Source organism: Columba livia, chromosome 12, assembly GCF_036013475.1.
Source record: "Columba livia isolate bColLiv1 breed racing homer chromosome 12, bColLiv1.pat.W.v2, whole genome shotgun sequence".
In the NCBI taxonomy this organism is placed as follows: Eukaryota; Metazoa; Chordata; class Aves; order Columbiformes; family Columbidae; genus Columba; species Columba livia.
In genome coordinates, this window is record NC_088613.1 from 14,750,516 (window position 1) to 14,763,273 (window position 12,758).

The 12,758-nt window shown below is 39.4% G+C and overlaps 1 protein-coding gene across 17 annotated transcripts in view; it reads left to right on the top strand.

Annotated features, from left to right (window-relative positions):
- The window catches only part of HDX (highly divergent homeobox), a 46,144-nt gene that overhangs the window by 26,322 nt on the left and 7,064 nt on the right, over positions 1-12,758 (top strand). For 11 of the 17 annotated variants that reach the window (XM_065077896.1, XM_065077892.1, XM_065077891.1 and 8 more), the window contains 4 exons: positions 3,734-3,941; positions 6,534-6,613; positions 9,342-9,425; positions 11,902-12,024. In XM_065077896.1, coding sequence (XP_064933968.1) covers positions 3,734-3,941; positions 6,534-6,613; positions 9,342-9,425; positions 11,902-12,024 — 495 coding nt within the window. Of the gene's footprint in view, positions 1-3,733; positions 3,942-3,991; positions 4,083-6,533; positions 6,614-7,101; positions 7,161-9,341; positions 9,426-11,901; positions 12,025-12,758 lie in introns of those variants that run through there. The other 6 variants (XM_065077898.1, XM_065077893.1, XM_065077894.1 and 3 more) reach the window with 3 other exon arrangements.

A 12,758-nucleotide genomic window follows, 5' to 3' on the forward strand; every position in this document is an offset into this window, starting at 1 on the left:
CCTTTAAAAATTTCATGAGGAAGCTTGAAATAGATTTCACGTATTACATAATGAATGACCATGTTGGGAAGTGCTCTCTTGCTCTTTCTGCAATCTAAATATAGAAGAAAGCCCTCAGGTAAGAGTCTTGTTGATCAGCAGCAGAAGTAGCACTACGAGTCGTTTGACATTCTCTTTGGACTTGAATAAGATTTTAAGTAAAAGTGTTACATTTTTTTAGGGATATCCTCAAAAGTGCTATTTATATTGCTAATAAGATACAAAAAAAAGCCTTTCTAAAGATACAATGGGAAACATTTCTCATTAATGCTTATAGGAAAAAGCCATTGTAAACTTATGGAAGAATATGCTTAAAAAAAGGAAAAAAGTATTTTACAAGACTGTCTTGAAGCCAAGGTGAGATGTGCTGGAGGGCAAAGGGTGCTGTGAAGAATTCTGGCTCACTTCCATAGTCTGTATAGGTGGTGTTGTGGAAGGATTGCTGTAGAAAGTACAGGTTTGGTGTAGATAACCTGATTCCTGAGAACTCTTCCAGAGACTGGGAGGTTGGGTACAGCATTGGTTGTTGACACTGTCTCCCCAGTTACAGAACATCCAGTGTCCCTCTCAAACTGGGGCTGTCTCATTCACTCAGAGTGTTTCCATTCTTTGGAAAACACTCCGACTGTCTTTGCAGTCAGTACAAAAACATGATTGGAGTCTTCCTTTCCCTCAAAATGGGCATGACAATTGTGACTAGTCCTTTCAGCCTTTGTTCTCCTTTTTCCTCCTCTTTCTTTCCATTCTGACATCGCTACAAAAGTGGAACTAGAAGCCCTTATTTGGAACTCTTCTTTTGTGAAGGTCTCTCTTGGGTTAGTATATGTAAGTGGGACCCAAGTTACTTTCAGTATTGAACACTAGTCTGGTTATTTACTTGCTTGTTTTCTTGAGAAATGTGAATTATGAAAAAATGAAACTGTAGTTTTGGAGGCTGAAAAGAATTGCTCTTTTCTCTGTAGAGAACAAAGCTTCTCCACATGTTCCAAGTTCTTCAGGTATCTTTCTGAAAGGTGAAGCTGACACTGACAGCATCTCAAAGTGGACTCCCGGATGTGAAATACTCTGTTCACAGGACAGTAAGACTGACACTTGTGCTTCACCTCCCTTGCTTAGTTCCCTTAAGAACACCCGTATCGACACATGCAGGATGACAGTGTGAAGTTCCATACACCTCTTTCAGTAGCATCTGCTTGAAACACTTTTGTCTTCAGAGCAGGTGTACCAGGCTCTGATCGACTCCAGAAGACTCTCTAGCATTACTTGTGTTAGAACATACACACACAAATGGACAAAAGGATGATTTTCTTCATAGTAGCTGGTGGTGTTACCAGTATCTGTTCTTGCCTCTGGTTCTGCTACATGGCAGACTTGGGAATTGCAGCAAGAATTGAGCGCAGGTTGGTCCAGCACCAGCTGCTGCTTTGTAAAGGTGAATTAATGCTACAGGGCATGTGTGACCATCAGTGCTCTGGTGTCCTTTCTCTGAGGCACAGTGTGTGTGTCCCTGCTGTAGGACAGGGATTTTCTGTCACGTGCTCTGGGGGATCTGTCCTAAATTTGTTTCGGACTCCATATAGGCACAGCTTAGCGTGCCTCTCTCCTTACCTGCCAACCTGCATTTTCTTCAGTAGGAACCGCTGATCTCTGGAGGTCAGTGTGCGGACGCGGCAGTGGTGCAGGCGGCTCGGAGCTCCGGTGAACCGCAGCATCGCTGCGCAGCCGGGGCAGCTCGGCTGACGGACACTTCTGCAAACAGCTCTCCACGTGCGATTCTTGTGCTTTCTTGCCTTTGGTTTCACTGTGCCTTGAATTATGGGTAGTGTGCAACCAGCAACTCTTTCTCCATTTGTGCTATTAAAAAAAAAGTAGCATATGCAAAATAGTTATAAGTATATATTAATGTATATATATCAGATAATACACTTGAACAAATATAATATATGAAGAATAGCATTTTATATCTATATATAAGCTTATATAACTGTGCAAAATATTTATATATATGTATCATGTCACTTTTTTTAATTCAATTAAAGAGATGTCCTCATTTTTCCCTTTTATTATCTTTCCTAATGGAAATTCATGATTTATGCAGATAAACGCTACTTTTCTAGAACTACAAAGGAAGGGTCTGGAAGGGGCTGCTTGTGTGGGTTTTTTTTCTTTTTTTCTTCTTTTTTCCCCAAGTGTAAAATACATACAAAAATATCTAGGTAGCTCTCTGTGTACCTGGTTTGCATTCTTCAAAGAGGAGAGTCAACGAGCTGGAAAAGCAAATATCACCCATCCAAAATGATGTGCCAAAACTAGTGTTAACCATGTCATCTTTTAGCTAGTTAAAAAGATTCAGCCTTAAAAAATATTCTGTTTTTCAAAGCTGACACAGCATGAACCTGTCTTTCATAGCTGGGACTGCTGTTAATATGTCTTCATTTTTCTATTTGATAATCAAGGTATTATAAGCAAAGCACTTTCTACTAAATTTTTTCATGCTGTCTGAACTTTAGTTAAAGAAAGTATGATAGGGAAGAGAAACAATGCAGGTATTTCTGACATAAAGCCGGAGTAATGTTGTTTAGTGTATCTTTAAAGAAAAAATGCTATAATATTTTAACGTGCTTGCTAAACTCTGTTGGAACACAGACCTTATGGAAGGGAACTGACTTGGATGGAACAAAGTGTCCGGGTACAAGAACTGTTCAGGAGAACTGAAATTGGATGAGAAGTGAAATGTCTGAGGAATGCAAAGGGAAGAAAGGGAGGAAAGAGGTGAAAAGTTGCAGATAATTCTCACTACATTCTCACTACAAAAACTCCGGTTTGAGTTTTTAATAATTTTTGGTGCAGACTTTATCAGACAAGGCAAGTTAATGAACAGTTATACAGATCCACTTGGAGAATTTTGAATATGAATTTGTTTTCTTTTTTGAGACTGTCTGTTTTATTGATGTAAAATGAACTTCAAGCATCCATACCCTTCTGGTCATGAACAGCTTTCCAAGTTCCTTGGTCCTTCCTGGACCTGTTTGATCTCCCACCACTGTTTACAGAATGCTCTTATATACCTCACTACAAGGAATCTTTCTTAAAGATTTGTCTTCCAAGCAAAGAGGGCTGAAGGATAATATTGCTCTGAACTTAGTTCTGCCAAGTTATGTTGTGTCATCAAAGTGTAGTGATGTAGAGCTGCCACCCTGGATGTTGTCCTCCCTGCTGTAGGCAGTCCTAGAACAGGTGGGCTCCTTGAGTTATGGGATGCTTTAGTCCTCTTGTGGAAGCTGCAGAGTGGCAGAACCTGGATCCAGGATCTTATCTTAAATTCCTTGAATAATTTAGGTGTGGAGAGACCTGACAAAGTCACCTAGTCCCACTCTTTATTTAGAGCAAGATTGGCTTCAGAGTTAGGTCAGGTTTCTCAGTATGTTGTCCAGTAAAATGCTGAGTACCTCCAAGGGTGGAGATGCCACGACTTCTGTGGACAAACTGTCTCAGTGCCTCACTATAAAGCATTATTTTTTTCTTTTTTTCTTGAATCCAGTCAGAACTTCTCTTGCTGAGACTTGAAACACCTCCCTTGAACTGCTGCCTACACTCTTGTCTCTGTAGTATAGATGTGCTACTGTCACTTGGTTGTGGGCCTGTTGCTTTTGTTATAGTTTCTGATATCATTCCTGTTTATTTCTCTTACAAGACTTGGATTGGGAATCGAAGACGGAAATATCGTTTAATGGGGATTGAGGTCCCACCCCCTAGAGGAGGTCCTGCTGATTTCTCTGATCAATCTGAATTTGTTTCTAAATCAGCACTTAATCCAGGAGAGGAAACTGCTACTGAAGTGGGGGATGATAATGATAGGAATGATGAAGTATCAATCTGCTTATCTGAAGGAAGCTCACAAGGTATTTGAAAATGCAGTTACTACTGTGCGTATATTTTTAATTTTGTGCAGTGTGCATGCTTTGGATTCTCTGTTGTACACATTCAAAAACGTCTGAAAGAGTGTCTGCCAGTCACAATTACCTACCCTGGCCACACGGAAGGTACTGTTTGGTCTTTTTCTTCTCTCTGTATTAATTCTTTTTGGTTTTGTTATAACAAAGTTTGCAGAAACCTTTTATCATAAGACCTCCGTTTCTGCCAGATTCATCCAAAGTTAAATGACAAGTTCACAATTTGCTGGTGCAACTGAGAGATGGACAGACAGTACAAATGTAAGAGTCTCACTTCCCAGGTTTTAAAAAATGCTTTCTGTTAACTGGCCAGTTCTACACAACCAGCGTGAATATCCATTACCGTTTGCCTGAATCACACCAACAATTCCTGTCTAAATGTGTGTGAACCCACCTTGAGCTGAGCAGAGCTATGCAGTTAGTTTTCCTGATATTAAACTGATGAGGGACATTCAGAAGATGTATTAGCTCAGACGTGAGCTAAAAGAGCTCCACAGTACATCAGTGCAGCAGAACGGCCATCAGCTGCCTGCGCTGCATGTCTGGCCTGTGACCAGCAAGAACAAACCAACAGAAAAGATCAAAGTCAGTAGCAGGGGAGCATGCAAAGCCGCAGAACTGCACATCCAGGGTGCCTGGGTGTTCTCAGTCAATTGCATGTTCTTGGGTGATAATTGTCTCAGACTTAATTCCCTTTCACTCCACCTCCCAGAACCGCATGACCACATTAAATCGATCTCTCCCTCTCCCTTTGGTTCGTTAGCGCTCGGGGCCCAGGGCTGACGAGCTGCTGTTCAGCACGTTCACCAGCCTCGCAAGCTCAGCTAATTGCTCCCAGTGCTTCTGATTAGAAAAGATCAATAAAGCCTTTGCTCTCAAAACTAAAAGAAAGTCTGATCTAGTGCATGCTGTTGCAGCTTAATATGCCAGACTTGATTTTGTCATTTTGTCTGAACAATTTAAAGAACTAGGAAAATGGAGAACTGCTGGGTACGAATTTGTAATAGCTTTGTCATATTCTACTGCAAAGATAATAAGATGATAAAGAAATGGGTCAAGTGATGGAAAGCCAAGAGAGATGCAGAATCTAAGAGTCCTCAATTTGCCTGAGGTGTGGAAGGAACTGATTTAGTCACATCTGCTTGAAAGAAAATGGTGACAGGGGAAGAGTCAGAAGTCTCTGTAGCTTCAAGTGAGGAATAACACCTCATTTATTCAACGAGGCTTTCATGAAATAAGGCTGTAAGAGTGAGTACTTTAGAGTCAAAGCTTAAGAAAGTACAAGAAAACTACAGAATTTCTACAGCGTCCAGGAATCCCACTTTCACTCCTTTATTCTACTACAAGGATTATTTCTGTTCTTTTCTCCTGTTCAGAGGAGTAGGTTTCACTGCTGCAGCTCAGCTCATTGTGAACTTCCTGGAAAATGCTTCCACCAGTAATCACGTGGACTATTCGGCCACAGATACGTGATTGTTTTAGTGTTTGAGAACTGTAACTTTTGGTCCTAGTTTATTAAACAAACAAACAAACAAAAAACAACCAGAAAAACACACACTCTCAAAGACAAGGAAAGGATGTTTTTAGTCACCTAATTAAAGTGTTGATGGCACTTGCTTTTACAATGTATTGTGTAAATGTTAAAACATCTGTACTCTGCCACAAAATTAAGCATTAAAGTTGTCGTAATGCCTCACCTATTTTAAACATATGTTAATTGAATGCATACTTTGAGTAAAAGAACACAGCTCTGTGTAGGCTGCTATGGCTGTGCCAGTTTTTATCCGCTGAGGAGGGAAATTTTCTTGCCTCTGTGTTTTATTTCCTGATTTGCTGTTTCTGTCAATAATTTTCTTCATAACAGTATATTAATGGGGAATATTGAAGGAAACCTGAGAAACACAGGGAGAAATAGGCCTTTCTTTCTTGGTTTTTCACAGTGCCCATAGGCCTGATGGAATCATTTAGTGCTTGTGGTTTAAACTTGAGGATCAGATTGACTCTGCTTTCGAGTGCGTACTTTGTTAATACATAAGGAAGCAGCTGAGGTTTGCTAGAAATAAATATTTTGCTGTACAGGAATGAAATAATCTGCTTGATCAGCTTTTGGTTTAAAACTAATCGGTGTCTGCAAGGAGATGGGATTCTGATATGTACCCTATAACTTCAGGGCATGCAGGATGTTTTGTGTAGTCATTTATTTTAATTTTAAAAAAAAGTTCTGCACACTTCTGGATGTGAAACTCATCACTTCTGAATATTCCGACTTGAACCTAAAAATAGGAAGGTTTTGCTACCTTGCAGTACAGTAACTGATAGTTTTTCTGTTGTTTTAAGTAGCAATTGGCATGACTTTGCTGTGAAGTACTTGTGATATGATGTCTTTTTGAATAAGACATCCAGTATTTTTTATGAATAGACATTGATAATATGATTTTGCTTTTGTATCTAGTAGATGTGACATATTTAGTGGTAAAGAATACTAATGTTTCTTCAGCGTAAAATTTGAATGAAATCTGAAAAACTAACTTATTTCTGCAGAAGAGACAAACGAATCTCTTCAAAATGAAGAAATTGGTCACAAAGATGATGACCAGAATCCAGTATCTACTGATAATGTGGTACGTATACCTTTTGCACCTGTGTGACCCTCCTTAGTTGCTACTGTTGAGGTTGTTGTCTGACACTGGTGTTTTTTACTAGCTGAGAACTTTGGCTGAGTGTGCTGAGCACTAAAAGAGACTGTACTAAAATACTAAACCACGGAGTTATGCACATTTGGTAGAAACTGAATTATACAGATTTCTGTATTACAGCAATCCAGTGTTCTTTTTCTGGAGCGCAAAGCACAATGCTTGGGTAGCGCTCTGTAAGTACCTGGTACAGCAAAACAGCAAGAATAAAAACCCCAGAATAATAATATAAAACGGTTTTGTGTACTGTAAGAAAGTCAGGTATCTTCTTATTTAGGTGTTTCTTGTTTTCTCACTCGCATTGAGTCAAACACAGTTACTTGTTCTTGCTATTTTTAATTGCCTGTGGTGAGACAAGGAAGGAAAGACAGAGGGAGGAGTCACGGCAAATAATGCAATATATCCCCTTTGTTTAGCCTGCCTTCTCTCAAATTAGAAGAAAGGAAAGGAGCAAGAGGAGAGAAGACCCCAAGTGGTAGGGTAATTTTTATCTTAAAAGTTATCTACAGAATGAACAGGTGATGCTTCCAGTTCCCACTTGCACTCTTCTTGCAGTCAGAGGTTAAACAATAGCTCAGAACATAACAAGAACATTTGTGTTAATTAATCACACACAACCTGAAGTGGGAAAGCGAACAGGAGATTCTCTTGATATAGAGAGAACGTTTTCTTTCTTTTGGTAATATATGAGCATCTTTTGCGTAAACTGGAATCCTGTGGCCGCATTTTCTGTGGTTGCCTGAATAGAAGTAGCTGCCTCTTTCCTTTGTTTACCTGCGTGGCCTGCTGTGACCTTAGATACCGTCAGGCGGAGGCTCAGGCTGGTGATGCACATACCGTGGAGATGCAGAATGAAAATGACAAAAGGTAAAAGGTTTGCAAAGAGGATGCCCAAGAGATTCAGTTCTCCAGTCTGCCAAACTCCAGCATTGCAGAATTTGATATAATAAAAGGAGGGGGAAATCAGAGTAGTTTTTTCATACTCTATTCTGAAAACACTGTAACAAATTTTTTTAAGTGTATGCAGTTAAAATTGGGCTAATATACATTGGACTTGCATAAGAGATACCCTTTTCTTATTTGAAATTCTAATCTCTTCCCTGCTATGTTAAAATGTATCATTATAAGAAAGAGTGTGTGAATGCTTGGCATTTATTTAGAGACTCTTTCCTCAAGCTGAGTCCAAAACCAAAAATATTTGAATCACAGTGTTACTCAGGGTACGATACAGCAGCAGATCCTCATGACGTTAAGCCTTTGAAATATTATCACTTCAGCGGGCTTGTCAGGCACTGAAACACAGAAAATGTGGTTTCCCCTCCCTACCCTCGACACATAGTTGTGATTTTGGTGGGTACTACGAGTGAGAGACTTTAACCTCTCCTGAAGGGTTTCTCATTGTGATCAGGAGGAAATTTGTGATGACTGGTCTGCAGGCTGACAGGACACACACACACACAGGCTGCAGAGAAGAAGCCTCTAAAATAACACATCAAGAACTAACCATTAAAATGTCTTGTCATTGTGGGGCCTTGCCTGCATTGTGTTAAACATTATACTAAAAAGCAGAATAAAATTGCTTTAACTTATTAAATACACTCTCATAAATGTTTACAACTGCCAAAACAAAGAAAAATCATTAAAAAAAACACCTGTCTTCTTACAGAACCACTGCTTCCCTCTCAAAACTCAATGAAATCTCTGCTTTCATCTGTGCAGTTATCTTTTTGAGTTCTTGGTAAACAAAATGCTATTCTTACCACTATCTATTTCAAATTTTTTCCGTCTCTTTGAGATCTAGCTTAGGTATGAATAACAAATAAAATCTTGTAGGTGCACTGAAAATGTGTAAACTTTTGTTTTCTCCTATCAGAATAATATTTTAAGATCATTTTCTTACACAAGAAGGTTTTCTGTTGGGAAGAAAAACAGAACGCACAAGTTGTAAATACTTGAATGTTTTAAAACTCGAGATGAGGTTCTAAGTTCTAAACAGCAACTAAGTTTGGCCTTTAACACCATGCTTGAGATACCTTTAGAAACCCAGTATAAAAAGGTCTTGAATTTTTGAGAATTGAGTGAAAATGTCCCTGTGGATGCATTTGGATCTGTTCTTTATATCAGCATCCTCTTCTCGTTAGGGCATTTGACTTGCTCTATGGCCAGAGAAGGCCAAAGGAAACCTCCTTTGTTTTTTAGGAAAGAAGCAGGTCAGTCAGGACTTGACTGGCATTTGCCATAATGTCTGTTTTGCTCCAGAGGAATAAACTTCCCCAGCCTTCTTTGCCCCACGGGAGATCTTCAACAAAAGCCTTACAGGATGAAATGCAGCTTTTTTGCAGGCTGTAGTGAGATTTAATAATGTGCAACATAATGCCGAAAGTGGGGTGAGATAGAGCTGCTCCTCTGTAAAGAGCCCAGGTCAGCACGGCAGCAGCTCTGAGCAGGGACGGTTTCCGTGGATTCCTCCTGCATCGCGCAGCTGAGGCGCGTGATTGCCATCTAACGGGGGCTCCACGAGGCAGAATTTCTCATAAGCAAGGAAAAGGTCCTGTTACCTTCATCCTTTTCATGCCAGTTTGAGATACAGGCTGGTTTTTGTTTGTCTGATCTATGCGTTTAAATATTTGGAATGAACCGTTTACTTCTGTTTCAGAAAATAGAAATTATAGATGATGAAGAAAGTGATATGATAAGTAATTCTGAAGTGGATCAAATGAGTTCTCTTTTGGATTATAAGGTGAGTAATTAGGCCTTATCATGTTAGGCAAGATAATCCTTCCCACAAAGCGTGGATGGGTGCAACTGCAAGGAATTCAGCAAAGGCTTGTGGGAGCCTGCAGCTCTGCTGCCCCTGTGGTACGGCACGTCGCACCGTCCATCGTGTCTCCTCATCCCCTTTACAGACACAGCACCCGTATTTCAACCCAGAGGGAGGCAGGAAAAATCCCATTTTTATAGAGCAGTGACGTTCCTCTCTCTGGCGCCATCTGCAGCTCCCACCACGTGTCCCAGAACAACTTATTTCAACTCTAAACCAAAACATCCTTTTTGTGCAAGAATTGTTTGTGGGAGCGTTACAGCACGCTTGGGTGTGCAGCATGATGCTGCCAGCTCTGGGAAGCGACAAAACAGCTGGAATCCTTGAATATTATAAAATGAGGGATCTGAGAAGTCGTGTCTGGAAGCAGGAGTTGTAGGAGGGAGGGAAGTTGGACACCTGACAGCCGCCGTTTGTGTTATATATTGAGCATGTTTTTACCTATGTAGCTGAAGTTTTTACTTAGAAAACAGGTATGTTCCACTAATGATAATCAGCTCCCAAAATAATAAATAGGTCATCTTTTCAGAACAAAAAATACTCCTTCAAGCATTGTTTTCCTGGTAAGGACAGCAGGGGATGAATACGGAGAAGAAATGACCTTTTCTTAATGTCACCTGTCACCACAGTGAAAGGCTTGTTGTGGCAGCATGTCCTACAGAGCCTTGGTGGTTGGTTTGTTGTTTGACATTAGTGATTAGTCTTGGTGCCTATGTGTGTTCTGTGTAAATCTTAATTTCTTCTTTGAATGGGCACAATGCATTGCTAAATGGGCAACTTTTAAGTCTCTGTCTGAAAGAAATGCATTGTTAATTTTCTTGTGAGAGCCCAAATATTTCTCTCTTATTCTCTGAGGTGTTATAGCCCAAAACTATATGGTGAGCAATGCTTTGGCTGAAGAAATGTGGATTTTCTGTGGAAGAAATAAGAAATAGTTGTTAAAGTCTTGTTGCAGACCTTCCAGTTTGTCGTGTAGTCTAACTTTTTCAGCTAAAGTTGAATTACAGCCAGTCTAGCAAATGTTAGCACGAATATCAGAGCATAGTTCTATGTTATTAAACAAATATATTTTCATCATTAAAACAAAATGCCATCTTATAAGTGAACTGTTGAAATTTGCTTATGTAATTATTTGCTGCCACCAAAACAAGCCATCAAGGAATGTTTTTTAGGCATAACTGCCCACCTATTTAATCCTATGGTTGCATAGACAAGAGTGGTTCTTTTCTTGCCTGTGATATCCCTTGGTAAATGCAACACTTCACGTGAAATACCTGTGAACCTACATGCTCATTTTCTGTGTGCATCATTACTAACAATTTCTGTATGTATATATTATTATTGTCTTATGAAGGATGCACATTTGGTGCTGCTATGCAGACACCTTTTGCAAAAATGCACCATGACTTTGATCTTGAAAAGCCAGCTGTTTATTTAGGTTACGTGATCTTTGCAAAGGTAAATAACCAGAGAAAGTTAATCTTGGCTCTACACTGATCAACAGACTTGGCGTTTTGATCTTGCATACTAATCAGTAATTTTGAAGAAGAGATATTCGGAATAAACTGAAGTACTTATCAAATCTGAATTTTTAATTAAGAAGTTTGTTATTTTTGTCTTAAGTGACACGGATTTATGCAAAGGTTGGAAAAATGCCTTCTTAGCCACAGCTTGCACGTTATTGATATTTCTTCATTTTGTAAATACATTCCTATTTATTCCATAGCTGAAAGATGCTGGGAAGGTTGGTGAGCTGACACTTCACGATACGTGTCAGCTGCACCAGAGGAGGTTGTATTGTAATTTGTGGCAGCTTTGAGGAATTACCAGCTTGTTTTCCCTCTTTTTTCTGTTAAGTGTCCAGCTGTAATAAAGGAATTTAGTTGCTGTCTGCCTGTTCGAGATCACTTCTAGGAAGAGTCCTGGGCCTTGATTTTCTTTATTTTCAGGTGGAATTAGAGGTCACCCTTGTAAAATAAAAAGCAGGGCTTTTTTTAAAAGGTTCGTGTAAACTTTGGCTCAAGTATTTAATGCTTTAATGATGGTCAGTCATTCTGAAATGCATTGTCTGCATGTAACATAATTTGCTGTTACATGTTTCTTGTGGAGGATAATGAGAAATTAATGTCATATAATACATTTGCAGGTTTAGTGTTATGCTACTTTTATCAAAAACCTCTATTCCTATCCAAAGTCTACGTGAACTGTTCTGTAATTCTGCAATTGTAGATGTTTTGGCTTTACGTAATACTGGCTTTGGCAGGAATCATAATAAACACCTTTTTACTCATTTTCACTAAAACCATTTAGTCTTAACACAGGTGTGTTCAGGTGGCATTAAAGTGATGCAGCACTGTTTATGATTTCCAGAAGTTCATGGCATTTTCCCCCGCAGAATGAAGAAGTCCGATTCATTGAGAATGAGTTGGAGAACCACAAACAGAAGTATTTTGAACTACAGACGTTCACTCGGAGTTTGATACTTGCTATTAAATCAGATGATAAAGAGCAGCAGCAGGTAAATCTTGAAGTTTTAGTCACGGAAGGTGTTTGTCATTTTGTGCAGTTACTCCCTTGATTTTGTTCATAGTGCCCAGAGGCTCAAATTCTGATCAGGGCAGAACACCTTAGAGACAAAGAAAAGCTGAACTTTAAGCAAAGGAAGGTCTTGCAATCTAGACAGGCGGTGACAGGGACAGAGAAGTGTGACTTTGATCAAAGGACAACCAGAGCACCAGGGTGCACAGAGGGACTGGGATTTGGCTGGCGGGAGATCTCAGATGTGAGATCTAGGAAGAAAGCCAGGCTTCTGCGGTGTCACCGCACTGCTTTTAATGCGGAGCACTTCTTTTAATGCTTGGGTGGATCGTGCCTTGGATCAGTAATATTCTGTGCTTCATTTAGGAAGAGATTTTGTTGCTTTTATTTTTTCCCTTTTACCTTTATGATCTGCAGTTTTTCAGGGGGTAAAAGTAGAAGCTAACTTGCAAGAAAGAAACTTAGAACACTTCTACATCCAAAATAAATTTGGCTTATGATTGTTTTCCATATTTTTTTCATAAAACCATGTGAACTGCATATAAAGAGAAGTAAACTTGACATTTTTGAGATAAATAAATAAGCCACTGGAATGATCTTGTATGCAGCATCTAGTTCTGTCTCCTGCATGATTGCAGTATAGCATGGGTATATATGTTTTAAAGCTTTTGCACGTTAAAAATATCTGAGTAAAATGAATGAATATAGATCATT